Raw genomic sequence first — 14247 nt, forward strand, 5'->3', positions numbered from 1 at the left:
ATATCATTAGTATGTAAGGATTTGTTATATTAATTGCAGAGTTTATTAGGGAGTTTTTTTTAAATTTTACAAAACAGTGCTCAGTTTCTGCGTAAGAGCGGAAAATATGTATTGAAAAATTGTATTAAATATATAAATATTAAATATATGTAATGTATAAATATAATTGTCATTGTTCTAAATTTAACATGGTTATTAAACATGACACATTACTTACTGGGTGAATTGTTAACTTCGATTTAATTTTGTGTACCGTGTGCGTATTTCCGACTTGTATGTACCAGGGCAGATTAACACGAGTAATGGCACAGTAAATACAATAATTTACAACCGCAGTTAATAGCGTTAAAACAAATGGCATTAAAAATTAATTTTTAATTCGAAATTACTGAACTAATACTAACTGCATTATCCAATTAATTCTTAAGCAAAAATTTCATAAATACAATTTTCGGAATTTTTTATTTCGTATAATTATTATTGAGTTATTGTCTTTGTTTCATTTTATGCAAATTTTGCAAATACAAGTTTCGTAAAATTAAAAAAATAAGAAAACATGTGAATTTTTTGTGGAGATGGATTTTTTATTATTATTATTATTTAGCGCACATTTATCGAAAATTTATTTTATGCGTATTTATTGTTTGTTTTTATTGAAAACTTATTTTTTATAGCGAATTTAAAGTTTTCTTAGCCAAACAAAAAGCTAAATAAAAACTAAAACAGAAGCTTAAGCTATTGTTTGCAGAATCGGCACGTTGGAGATGCAGCCGTTGGTCCTGGTAATGGCGCAGACGCGCGAGCAGCTCCTGCTGGCCAAACAGATCGGCGTGCGGCGCATCATCGTCTGCGTCAACAAGACCGACCCGGCTGACCAGGCGATGCGGGAGCGAGTGAAGATCGAGATGCAGGAACTGCTCACGCGATACGGGTATGAGTGCGCAGTGCGCACACCAGACCCGGCAAAGAGCAATTATTGTAGTACAGTGGCAAAGTAATCCGGGTTTCCATGAGAAATTTGCTTTTTAATTGCTTTTCTTATAAAGCAGGTTTTCGTCCAAAACATAGAGAAAAGTTAGTATTGAATATATATATCATCAATTGTTTTTTTCTGTTTTATTTATTAATTTTCTCAAATATTTTCTGTTATTATTTTGACAATATCTTTATTAAGGATCGTTCATTTATTTTCATTTTTATGATTATTGGGCTGTTCGCTGCTGAATTTAGTATTACTGCTATTCTCTACCGATTTATTATGGATTCAATTAAATATTATTATTTAATATATTATTAATATTAATTAACCGATTATTGACTTGAATTATAAATACAAACTTAATAAATAATTATAAATACAAAATGATATATAAAATTATAAATTAATTCTAAATTATATAAAAATTTAATTCTGAATTATGTATAAATTCAATGTATAAAAATACTAAAATTTTAAATTAATAGGAATTTTAAAGATGATGTATATAAAAATTTATTACAGTCTGTGCAAAAGTTGTAAACCGGTGCTGCATTGGCAGGTATGACGCAATCGGCAGTCCAGGAGTGAGCGGCGTAATCGACGGCGTTATGAAAAAGGGCCAGCAGGCCGAGATAGCCGGGCACAGCCCACAACTCAAGACCGGTATTACCGGCACACAGGTGAAGAACGGTCTCTTGCAATTAAATTTTTGTCTCTTAATTGTCGTATACGAGTACAAGAGACAGCCACAAAATTAATTTTACGCGATCAGTACGGACATTCTTTACGTACCGTATAACCTTTAAAGGTTATACGGTACGTAAAGAACTGCAAATTTGCAGTTTAATCGTTGCTAAAATTATTTCATTCTGTCACCGGATTGTCAGCCGACTACATAATAATTACTAGTTATAATAATGGCGTAATAATAAATCGTCAGTTTTCCTAAAAACTTATTATTACGCCATTATTATAATTAGTATTTATTATGGTAGTCGGCTGACAATCCGGTGACAGAATGAAATAATTTTTAGCAACGATTAAGCAAATTATTACTAACAAATTGTTATTACAATAAATTATTCTAGTAATAAGGTGGTAACAAGTCTGTTGCATGTACTTCGGTAATAATTTCTGTGGTCGGGTTGTTAGATCTCCATTTCGTCCGTTCCCAAAGTGGCAGCCGGGAAGAATACCGATGGGTTGGCAAACGATATAAAAGTGGAGCAGCTGCCGCGCAACACCATCTTCGGTATATTGTTGTCTTATTTGAATCGAAAATACGTGAAAAAAATTGCAGTGCCAAAATAATCAGCAAAAACATAGGCTTTTAATTTTGGTCACGGTCGACCGGAAAATACCAGTACTCTGTACGTACGTACTCTGAATCAACCGCTTATTTCAGACTATAGTGCTGGCTTTTCCAGCAAGAACATTTCGGCGGGTAATTTTACAAAGAATGCCGGTTAATTACGAGAAACAAAAAAATTTTTAATTGCGGTAAGTTATTTTTAGTTAACTGGAAAATAATTCGTGAAAAAATTTGTTTTTAATTAGTGCAAATTATTTAAAATTAACTGCATATTATTTTTAAATAGTGTAGATTATTTAGCAACAGCACCCATGAATTTACAAAAAATTTACTGTAGTAACTGATAGCATTATTATTGTTGTTACATGTAATAAATAATTATTAAAATTACTAACTATTATCATCAATAATAACTGTTATAAATTTATTATAAATAGAAATGTAATTTATAGTAATATTTATTGATCATTAAATGGGAACGGTGTTTTCAGGCGAAGTCAAGCAGCCGATCGGCCAACACGTCGGTACGCACCAGTGGGACGAAAAAACTGGATTGTATATGCCTTCGGGCGGGGACATGCTGATGCCGGGCGAGTACAGCGAGATGGGCGGGACGCCGCTGCGCGAGATGGTCCTCCAGCCCAGCCAGCGCTTCACCGTGCGCGAGGTCACCAGCGAGCCGGTAGTCGGTGGTGTGGTCGGGAAAGTGCTGCTGCCCAATGTGCCGGTCGACTGGCGTCCGGCTACAGCGGACGCTCCGCAATCGCTCACTGAGACCGGCGACGAGAAGGACCGCGATCTGCACACGCCAACCAAAACCGGCGTGAGCCGGGGAACATCGGGTGTGCTCCTCTCCGGCAGCGGCGCGGGTGTCCTGATGATGGGCCGCAGTGGGCTCTTTGTGCCGGCGCGGGCTGATCAGCATCCCGCCCGGGTGCACTCTTGGGCGGATACGGCATGGGGATGGTATCGTGTCCAGCACGACCTCCTGAAAAAGCGGGTGAAGCAAGTGGAGAAGGCCCGGCACACCATTGAAGCCCCTTTTTACGAGCTGTACTTGTATTTGTTCTTAATCAATATAGCGCCGCCCTTTCGGGTGCGGCCACAACCCGAGCTGAAGAACAGAAAAGTGGAAACGAGATATAAGACACCAGACACTACCATCGAGATATTCAACAAGCAGAACGAGCGACAAGTCCTGCTGATTTCCGAACAGAAACGCCCCAAGTTCGACGAGCCGACGCTGGAGAAGCAGTGGGTGGAGCAGGCGAACAAAGCCGTCCGCACCCGATTATGCGGTGAAGCCGTATACGGAGTGATTGCTCTTGGTAGCTGGGCCAAACTGTTCGTTTTTGACGCAGCCAGTCTGCAGTCAACCGCGGTGACGGGATGGTTGCACATGATGAAACCGGAACTCCGCATCCAGTTCCGCCTCGGACTGGAAAAGCTCTCGGGGCTGAAAATCAATGCTCCCCTGTACTGACCATGGTGAGCCTATTTCTGTTTGATTTTATTCATCAGCAGTCAGTAAAAACAAAAATGTTTGCGCGGGACACTAATTAAAATGATACAATGGTATTCGCTGTATTGACATTGATTATGGATTATCTGTGTCCTCAGATGAACGGCAACAGTATGTGGCCTTACCTGACCGGCACGCATCGGCGCTGCGTGTCATCCGTGATCATTCACTTACCTGTTCCATTGCGCAACCGGCTTTATACCGCCACAATTAACCGGCTGCAGACGCGTTACCTCAAACGTCCCCATCGTCATGCGGCATGCGTTGGTTTATTTTCAGTTAAATTTAAATTAATTGACTTTTTTCGATCTTCGTGTATGGAAGACAATTGTAACAGTATTGAACCGGTTTTTATTATATGATTATTTTGTGTTTAGTGTAGGCAATTGTTTCATTTATATGCTTGTCATTTTGCATGATAATTATGCCATTTTTATTATGTAGCTACTTTTTGTTCTGTCGGGTTAAAGTTTTCTGGTGCACATCAGTTCTCCAGTCGGCATGTGTGGAGTGTCTCATCTTCATGTAAAAACCAGACAAGGGTATTTTAATAATAAAAAATTATAACAGTTTCATAATCTATTTCTTGATAATCTCCTAATAATTTTAAAATATGCAGTTTCATAAATTATTTATTTATTATTTATTACAGAGTAATTTTCATGAATTATTATTATTGTTATTATATATTATTATCGTTATTGTTACATAGTATTCTAATTATTACTATTATTTAAGTACAGTATTTAGTTTAATACCCGTATTAGTCGAGCGTACGCTGTACAGTATTTTAGGCGACTGGAGGAAAATGCGGTAAAAACCGTGTGATAATATATATTACTGTGCGGGCATGATAGACATCGGATATGAGTCGAATAATTAAAATACGAGTGTCATTAGAGCAGCCATTGATTTATTAATTATTTTCTATACTATGCTCGCATGGTCAGAGAGTACCGTGTAGATTTAATTCTGTCTGTTATTTCATGTTTATATTTATGATTAATAATTCACAATGAGAAACATTATCGTCAAAGAAAAACGCAGAACAACAACGACTATAGAATGAAGTTACCGGTGTATTATTAGGAAAAACACATGCGACGCTGCATTTTTGCAGCGTTTTCATGCACCCGCGTACAACATTCAGCATCATACAGATAACCTTCTAATTTCTATATACAGTACCAGTATACCGGTCAAACTGCCACCAAGCCAGATTATTAATTAATTCCTTTATCGCCAGCGAGACCAGCGGTTATGATGGTGATGACGCCGATTATTGCCGGCATAATATCCGTTGTTGTTGAAGCCGGTGTTGTAGTTGGTGGCCATGGTGGGTGTGCCGACGATGACAGCGTTGGGATCCAGGACGCCCAGGGTGCTGTAACTGCAGCCCGCCAGCGGCAGTGTCGAGCTCTGACCGTATTTGTATATTGATTTTCATTTTATTAAAAAAATTGTTCTATCCTTATTTAAAACTATCATTTAATAATGTTTTCTATTTTTGAATTATTTCTTAGTCCACTAGAACAGTGTATTTATTTCATATATTGTAATTATCTACATATTTTTTATATATTATTGTTACTGTATTGATATTTATGCTGTTTTGTAATTTGGCTATATACTCGTAAATATTTTTCTTATGAATTCCAATGTAAAGACACGATTTCGACAATCCGGTGGTCAACATGATGAATACGGAAGGTACCAAATAATGCACAAATTATTAATGGGTAATTAGTTTACGGTGATCGATGAGGATAATTCAACAGAAATTAGCTATGGCCTACAGAGTACAGTGATTATGGTATTGCTGGTTTTCGGTTAAAACAGCATGAAAATTTATTCCCACAACAACTTCACCGGTACATGTTTCTGTCAGACGGTAACCAATGAATTAAGTACTTATTATTTTCTTCGTATATAATACGTCGCATTTATATATGCATAGAGCGTTTAACTGTGAATTCTTTGGCTCAATTTCAGCGGCATTCCGGCACGTTTGGCGCCATACGAATCCCGAGTGTTTATTTGCACTGCCCGGTGCGTATTGTTATGGTTTCCCGAAATATGCGCACAAGGCTTTATCACGCGCGCATTATTCTTTGCGCTGGTCAGCATTATGTAAGATGGCGTCGCCGCGTTGCCGCATAAACAAAACACTCGCGGGAATAGCTAAACCGCCTTCTTACCGGACCCCGGCTCATGGAAAACACAGGTTATTAACCGTGAAAAAATTGTCGTTTTCTGGATAAAATTGTTACCGGCATATTACATAGCAATTTTTGGTATTTATTATCGCAGAACTAATTATAACTAATGCGCTAAAAATTTACTAGAAAACATAATAATTATTTTAATTAGAGCTGAATTACACTTCAGTTCGTCAATTACTTATTAAAAAAACAAAAAGAAATTAATTTTAATAAAATAAAGAAACCATAATAAAAATAGATAGGAAGCCCTCTGATGTTTTCGACTAATAAGTCAAACGCGCGGAATAATACACAGAACCGGTGCGGCTGCGTGTCGGCCGTGATGCCGGACGTCGGCGTCAGGTCGATGTCGGCGGGTGCCACGCCCTCCGGCAGCCGAATGTCGAAGCACTGCACGATGCCGCAAAACCGGATGAACAATTCGGCACGGGCCAACGCTTCACCCAGACAGCGTCGTCTTCCTGAAAACAAATAAACAAAATAAAGCAAAACCTATTAATTAAAGAATACATTTATGCTTTATAATTATTACAATAAATCTAAATAAAATAGTAAACAAAAGTTCCCATCGGTAGGCTATCGTGGGAAACACCGCGGATGCGTAGTCCGAACGGCATCAGATACTCCGACCGTCCGACGTCTGCACTTAACGCCGTCTTTTAAGAAACGCTCCGGGCGGAACCGCTCCGGCTCCTCCCACCAGGCGTCATTATGATGGACGAAGTAGATATTGGCTTGGATAATCGATCCTGTCGTTAAAAATAGATATAAAAAATAATAATGACAAATATAATAAAATACAATGAATAAATTTAAAAAAGTCATAAAGGTCACGGTTTGGGATACCTTTCGGGACGTCGTATCCTTCGATCTGGATGTCCTCACGGGCGCAATGGTCCACGCCCATAGGAACGACGCTGGCGTAGCGGTGCACCTCCATGAGGGTGGCCTCGACGTAGGGCGTGGCCAGTTTGTCCGAGGGCGTGGCGAATTCCCCGTTGGCGGCGTTAACGTGTCGGTCCAGTTCGGATTGGACGCGCTGCTGGATGTCCGGGTGCAGCGCCATCATTAGCAAGGCCTGCAACGCAGAAAGTTATAAAGGTCATGAGTTGCTCATTTAATTAGTTTTTGCCCGTTACCGAGCGCAGCGTTGTGGTCGTCTCGAAACCGGCTTCGAAGAGGTCTCCCAACAGCAGCGGAATTTCAGTCGCTACAAAATTCACAATCATCTACTTTGTAAGTAGATTTATTTTTAACTATTTTGTACTTGTATATTTAATTTAATTATTACTGAATCACTTGAACTGATGAAAAATTGTTCGCTAACGGTAGTTGCCGTTCTACACAACACCACAAGACAAAAATATGTATTTGTAACTATTTTGTACTAGTATATTTAATTTAATTATTCCTGAATCACTTGAACTGATGAAAAATTGTGTGCTATATAACGGTAATTGTCGTTCTAATTTTTGATTAAATTTTTAATTGCAATAATTATATTATCTTGTTTCAGTCAAATGCTAACTTTTTCGATGGAAAACTAATTTGCCTCATTAAAAAAAGTCCAAGTTAAGCCTTCGTAATTTCTTCGTAATTTTAGAACAAAATTCGATTAGAACTTTAAGCCATATAAATCTGTAAAGTTCTCAATTAAAACTGAATATTTATTTTTTGTAATTAAAATTTTAATGGCCTTAATTAAAGCAATTATCTTGATGTTTATTTACTGCTTAAAGTGGAATCTTGTCAGCTTTTCACTGCAGAAATATAACTCTAGATCTCCAGAAAATCGGAATTCAGATCGGGTGCAAAGTTATCGAGGTGCTCCTTCATCGGCCGACTGAAGAACGCATTCAATCCGTGCAAAATCTCCATGAATCGCCGGTACGTTTGCCGAATGGGCGGCACGTGCTGCAGTCCCGGCATCACAATCAGGATAATTTTTTTCATAGTAAACTCAAAATTCTTCTTAGTGTACTGCAGGAGCAGACGCAGTTGGGGGTCGTCCATCCCGTAGCGGGCGCCGCGGTGAGGACGCTGGCGATGACGTTGGCCACGCTGATGCTCAGCGGCACCTTCGTCTCCAACGGCCGCCCCTCCTGCGCCTTCAGAAAGGTCACCAACGCGCCGGCCTCCGCCACGATCTTCTCCTCCATCCGGAACTTCCCCACGCCGAAATCCCGGAACGTCGACAGGATGAAACGCCGGTGCTCCTTCCGCATTTCGCCGTCAGCGAAAACCACGTGATCTGAATTTAAATATTACTTCTATTTTTAGGTAACATTTTTTAAATAACGCTTATGTATTTTAAATAGGAAATCACTATAGGCACCCCCTTACACCCTCGTTTATTATAGGCACCCCTTCTCACACCCCGTAATTTGTACGGTGTTTTACCTCGGTTCCTTATTGAAGGAAATTTTTTAATTATATGGAATATACACATATACATATATATATATATATATATATATATATATATATATATATATATATATATATATATATATATATATATATATATATATATATATATATATATATGCATCGGTATCATCCAGTTCATAATGCCAGGCTTTCTCCCTGTGCCACCGATGATTCTCAACTGTATATTATGCGTTTCCCCTGCCGCCATATACTGGAGTACTATTTAGCTGTTTGCATGTTATGAATCAGAACATATATACATCAACTTTGTCTCGCGAGTATATAATTACCGGTATACGTAATTGTCACAAATTACAAAATAAATAATGTACAGTATGTATCTGAGCAATTATATTTATCGTTAGTTCCGCTCTTGTGTATTATACAGCCTGTAATGGAGATTGTTATGAAGTTTTCCGCTCGGTATCAGCAACTTCAAGTGAGTCGTGACTTCGAGGATTACAAGACCATCCGCCAGGATGCTCGGCCAAATAAGCGCTCAGGATCATCTGAAAATAAACGACCTTCTGGATGTTCTTACCAAGGAACCGAAAACGGATGCTCAACTCAAGAGGGTGAGCGAAATTCAAACCTTCAAATTTCCGCCCTCTTTCGCATCATACGAGTAGCATTTATGCGCGGCAATTATTTACGTTGCTTTGACATTGCAGATCCCGGCCAGCATTCCGCCAGTTCAGACCACGGGACATCCATGCCGCTTTATGCTGCGTTAAATGCCACTGCGGACTGGCTATCAAGTTTTGTTTCGGTTGTGCAACAATTCCGGCAAGCGCTTGGAATCTGAAACAGACAAACAGTAACACCACGGCCACTTCCTGAAAGAGACCAAATGTACATTGTTGACATTAACTGCTGAACCACTGTCGCAGATAAGCAACTGCAGCTGAGCTGCAGCACATTTGGCGAGCGGCAAAAGGTCACACGCGGTATCTTTGCCTGTTTGGATTATGTAAAAAATCAGATCTAGAGAGTTGAAGTATCGATAAAAATTTTGGGTATCGATGACGTTGATGCGTTGACAACAATCCTAGAACTTGGGAGTCTTGTCAAACTAGTACTCTGGCAACACGACCTCTAGTCGATCTGTATTAATTAGGGTTCTATGCATGGAAGTATCACAAAAATAATATTCGACAATCATATCAGCTCGAAAATTATTATTCGGCATATCTGTTTCGTGACGAAACTACAGAAAACTAACGTAAGCGTTTTCTATACTATCACTATAGCTGAACACTGATATTTATCCAACATTTCTGATTGTTTCTCCATAACGTAGATGCTTACCTAGACATGACCTCTGCTCCGTCGATCATCACTGATTGAAAACAACTGTCCACCGGCTCGAGCTATACTGGTATAGACGGCCTCGTACCCTTCTCACGCGAACTGAGGGAAATGCTGTACTTGGCTATCTTCATTTGAGTGACCGTGTCAGCAATCCTAATAAGTAACAACTGGATGGGTCGCGGCACGGCGATGATGAATGATTTCGTGAATTTAGGGATCGAAATAATCTCAGTGTACTGCTTAGATACCACCAAAAAAACAGAAAGCATGGCTGTACCGTAATAGCTGATCTCATCACTAACGCAAATAACGCATAATGTCTTAACTGTTAAATTAAAATTAATAAGAGGTTATTTCCTAACCAGCAAAACATGGGCGTCGCTGTTACTCGCTCGCACGGAATCATTAACTACTCAACGTTGTAGCCACTTCGGCTCAAGCCGGAACAGCAGCAGCGCTAGCCGAGCGGAACAAGACCGAGAAATATCGCAGCATTACCCAAGAGGCCAGAATGACTGGTTCTCCCCGTTGGGCTTCGAGACATATGGAACGTTTGGACCTAAATCCACTCACATGGTAAACGTACTTACAGGGTAGATGATTCAGCAGGTAACTGGCGATTGGCAAAGCACGAGAAACCGAATTTTTGCGTCAACAGATCAGCATCGAAATCCAGCGAGGAAACGCAGGAGCACCGGCGGCGAATTCAGACGAAGTTTTTTCTGTTATTCGACCGCCCTTGTTTATAGATGTACGTGGCTGCATAGCTCGTTGTCTTTCTGTTTGTATAAGATAAGTACTTCGCAATTTTGTTTACCGACATGCAGTGATAAAGTACAGTACCCGTTTATTTTAGTACACACTGGACAAGGATTACGAGCTACTGCAATGCCTCCAATATACATGCCTCCCATAATAGAGTAGTACTAAAGATTGCGCTGGTGCGGCACGATGTTTATGACCCCTCGCTTGTAACAAATATACGGCTGCAAGGTGCTTATTCCCGACGATCTGGAGAAGGAGATAACTGCACAGATATCAATCATTCAAGTGGTTTAAGTGGAAGCATATGCGGTACATCGTCTTTCCGCTACGTATCGCCGTTTCGGGCAGTCTTGATTGTGGGACATGGTGACGGTCTTGACAGGCAAATCCGCAAACGCAAACCATTTTCCCCTATTTTCTTAAACGCAGAAACTGTACAATCAACAGGAGTTGTACACGGTGAAGAATGTAACCGAATGTAACCGAGGAACGCAAAAATAATAATGCAGTAATAAAAAAACAGGAAGACACATCAACACTATCACACGTTGTCAGGGCCGGGCTGGGTAGCAGCTGTATGCATGATACTTTTCTGTATCCGCAGCACATTCGCACGGAACTGAGCAGCCCCACGCACGGCAGAAGCTCCGAGATAAATGCCGGGTGAAAATTCGTCGTCCAACCAATTGTAATTTTCCGCCACAGAAACCGACTGCAAGCCAGCCAATGCCGATTCTCTGTGCCAACGGGAATACACCAACATCCGCAGCTCCTGCAATCGCAACATTACACAGGCACCGGGCCAGGCCCACCGCCGATCGCGGTATTTGGCGATGGTTCTCGCTGATACGTAACCACTACCGACGGCTTGACGGGAATACCGAATTAGATCACGATAATCGGCCGCCACTTGCCACAGGATAATTAACGGGATTCTAATCTGCATCGCCTCGACCACTTCTGCGATGCAGTCCACCGGTGCGTATGCAAAACGTCCCTGCTGACGATCCGCGGCGGCTGTCGTGATGATTAGGGTTCTGGTGGATGATGTGACGCACTTGCCCAACGTGAAGGCTAACCGCCGTCTCGTGAAACGGCTGCGGGAGGTGTCCACCTCCAGATAAAGATGTAGCGCGGCAGTAATGACCGTAGCAAATACCGTGTCCCAGTCTCGACTGACTTGACGGCATTTCAGCTGCTGATTGACAGGAATGTACGAGAGCGAGTCTAGCACAAGGGCAAGAGGAAGAACGTGCCAGGGCACAACGCGGTCGTCTTTTATTACGGGAATGTCTTCCTAGGAAGGCATTAAATTAGTAAACCGATGGTAAGGTTTTTCATTAATTGAAAGATCAACCAAGTATTACACAATAAGGCGGGCTAGCCACAGCAGCAGCATTAATCGGACCATGAGAAGCCGTGCCCGAACATTTCGATTTACATGGAGAACATGTCGGCGTATAGTCATTTCTATTAAGGTATATATTATTAAGGCTCTCACATATATTTCTCAGGTTTTTCCGAGATTTCGAAGCTTTTTTCGTGTTTCCTGTATTGCAGTACAAGTACTTATGGAGTGAGTTATGGTTAACGGACAATAAGTATCCGTACCTATTGCTAACCAACATCGTTGGTAGCTTATGTATCTGTGTTGCCAGTGGTCCAGTACGTACCGACTCAATAACAATACTGAAATATTGCAATTTGGAAATGCTCTTATTGAGAAATGGTAGCGCGCCAGAAAATTGATCAGTCTAAAAACGAAAATATTCTACCTTAACACTCGGGAAGATCACTTCATCGCAGCCGAGTCTGCGTCGTTTTTGCTTTTTTTGCCCGGCGTCAACCTTCAAGTTTTGTCTCTCCGGTTGGTTGTTCAACACACGCTTCACGCGAATGATAAAATCGCTCTGCAGAAGAAATGGTAAACTTTGGTTAAAACTTAAAACCAAGCAAGAGAGTGAAGACACGAACAGAGAAAATGCAAAGAAAATTAAGATCGGTTAGTACTTATTAGGCATAACCTATGCTTATGCCGCATAAGCCTATGAGATTTAAAAAGGATTCTTTACTGTTATTACTAACTAACAAGTGAATATATATATTTTTTTATATAACTATGCATATTTCAGTAGCTCCACAGAGACAGGTAAAACATTACTGTATTACTAGTAAGTACCCACACACTGCGATTCTTCAAATGCCTTTTTCTCGGTCGATATGTAGCGTATCACCAGGGTTTCAGCCAGCAAACTGGTATGGACAAGTACAGACTTTGTCAAACAACTCCACACTGGACGAAACCCCTTCCTCTCTGTCAGTTTGAACAGTACGGATTCATTTGGAATCTTCACTAGATGCTGGCGAAAGCACACATTTTTTCTGGGGTATGGATCACAGTATGTAATGGTATCTGTAGGCAATTTCTTAGTCAGCTGACACAACGGCTCCGCTCCGCAAATTGTTCCACAGGGTACAACATCCCGAAAATCGTCCCCGTCAGCGTACACCCCCACCAACGCCGATGTACGCTCTTTTTCCCAATATGTGTCCTTGACCAGAGCGAGCAGCTGGGCGGAGTACCAGCACCACGGCTGATCAGGTTGACGTTTAAGGAGGACGCGAACAGGCTGACCCACAGGGAGTGGGTCTAACTTTTGCAACGCTACACAGTTAGCTACAGGGACACGCTCAGCATGGTGATCGGGGTAGTCGAAATCCACGATAAAGTCCCCTCCGTCTGCCACCAGATCGACGATCATGCCGTGACGAATCCGTCTGCTGTCGTCAATTACGTCCACAACGCCGTAGCGCCAAACGTTATTTTTGAACATGTCGAACTTTGAGCTGGAGTTTATCGCCAGGACTACAAAATTGTGCACAACTTATCCAAATATGATGTTCATAGATAACAGATTTACATAGATACACCGTCATTAGAGCTGGGCGCAGGGCAGGGATCCTGTCCTGAACCTGCAGGATCCTGTCCCTGCAGGACAGTTTCAGGGTAAAATGCTGACCTGAAATTTGTTTCAGGTTCAGGTTCAGGGCAATTAAACTCCCTGAAAGTTCAGGGACAGGGCGTACCTTAGTCCTGCAGGAATCCTGAATTTTTCAAAAAAATTGCAGTTATCGGAATTTCAAAGTTGCGAAAGTAAAACATGGCGCCCGCAAGTAGACAATTGCGGGTGATGGCCCTAAAAAGTGCATAAAGCGCTAAAAAGCGCAGAAAAACTCGCTACCTCATTACACTACACTACGAAATGCGTGCTTAGCTCGTTTCGCTACTGGCTTCGTATCGTCTTTCAAATGTGCAGATGCGGAAAAAATTATACAAGTACATTTTAAGTTATTTAACTCAAACACGCTCAGGATTTCAGGTCAGGCTCAGGGTGAACACTTTCAGGCTCAGGACAGGTTCAGGTAGATCACCAAGGTGAGTTTCAGGGACAGGACAGGTTCAGGGAGGGAAAAATTGAAAAAGTACAGGTTCAGGGCAATCTAACCGTCCTGTTCCCAGCCCTAACCGTCATACACGATAAAAGTTACATACCTAGATAATAGCTATTTACTATATTCTCAGAGGATATAGATTTACTATATCTTCTTAGAATTGACTGTAAATGTTTACGGTGAAAGAAACAAATCAGTTTGCGACTTTATGTACAACTACAAAGTATGTACGTCGTATGGCGACGTATGCTTT

The 14247-nt window shown here is 40.9% G+C and overlaps 1 protein-coding gene, 1 long non-coding RNA gene and 1 pseudogene across 7 annotated transcripts; 1 reads left to right on the forward strand and 2 right to left on the reverse strand.

Annotated features, from left to right (window-relative positions):
- Window positions 1-5526: 5526 nt before the first annotated feature.
- LOC129595396 (cytochrome P450 2D14-like) lies at window positions 5527-8293 on the reverse strand (annotated as a pseudogene).
- Window positions 8294-8614: 321 nt separating this feature from the next.
- LOC129595412 (uncharacterized) lies at window positions 8615-9488 on the forward strand. The gene is made up of 2 exons (XR_008691310.1): window positions 8615-9040; window positions 9137-9488. It is a non-coding gene; the product is annotated as an uncharacterized LOC129595412 (long non-coding RNA).
- LOC129595411 (uncharacterized) lies at window positions 8620-13976 on the reverse strand. 6 transcript variants are annotated; one of them, XM_055492413.1, is made up of 6 exons: window positions 12725-13708; window positions 12317-12451; window positions 10367-11838; window positions 9774-9929; window positions 9119-9266; window positions 8650-8974 (listed from the first exon to the last, which is right to left on the reverse strand). In XM_055492413.1, exons 1-3 carry the CDS (start codon window positions 13373-13375, stop codon window positions 11083-11085), a joined length of 1542 nt encoding a protein of 513 aa, XP_055348388.1. In that variant the 5' UTR covers window positions 13376-13708; the 3' UTR covers window positions 8650-8974; window positions 9119-9266; window positions 9774-9929; window positions 10367-11082. The 6 variants fall into 6 exon arrangements, 4 of the variants coding, with proteins under 4 accessions (XP_055348388.1, XP_055348390.1, XP_055348389.1 ...); XM_055492414.1 differs by lacking the exon at window positions 9774-9929 and adding an exon at window positions 13900-13976 and having other exon boundaries at window positions 8651-8974; window positions 12725-13646; XM_055492416.1 differs by lacking the exon at window positions 9774-9929 and having other exon boundaries at window positions 8651-8974; window positions 12725-13407; window positions 13629-13714.
- Window positions 13977-14247: the final 271 nt, after the last annotated feature.

This window comes from Paramacrobiotus metropolitanus, unplaced genomic scaffold (assembly GCF_019649055.1).
Source record: "Paramacrobiotus metropolitanus isolate TYO unplaced genomic scaffold, Prichtersi_v1.0 Parri_scaffold0000077, whole genome shotgun sequence".
NCBI classification, from domain to species: Eukaryota; Metazoa; Tardigrada; class Eutardigrada; order Parachela; family Macrobiotidae; genus Paramacrobiotus; species Paramacrobiotus metropolitanus.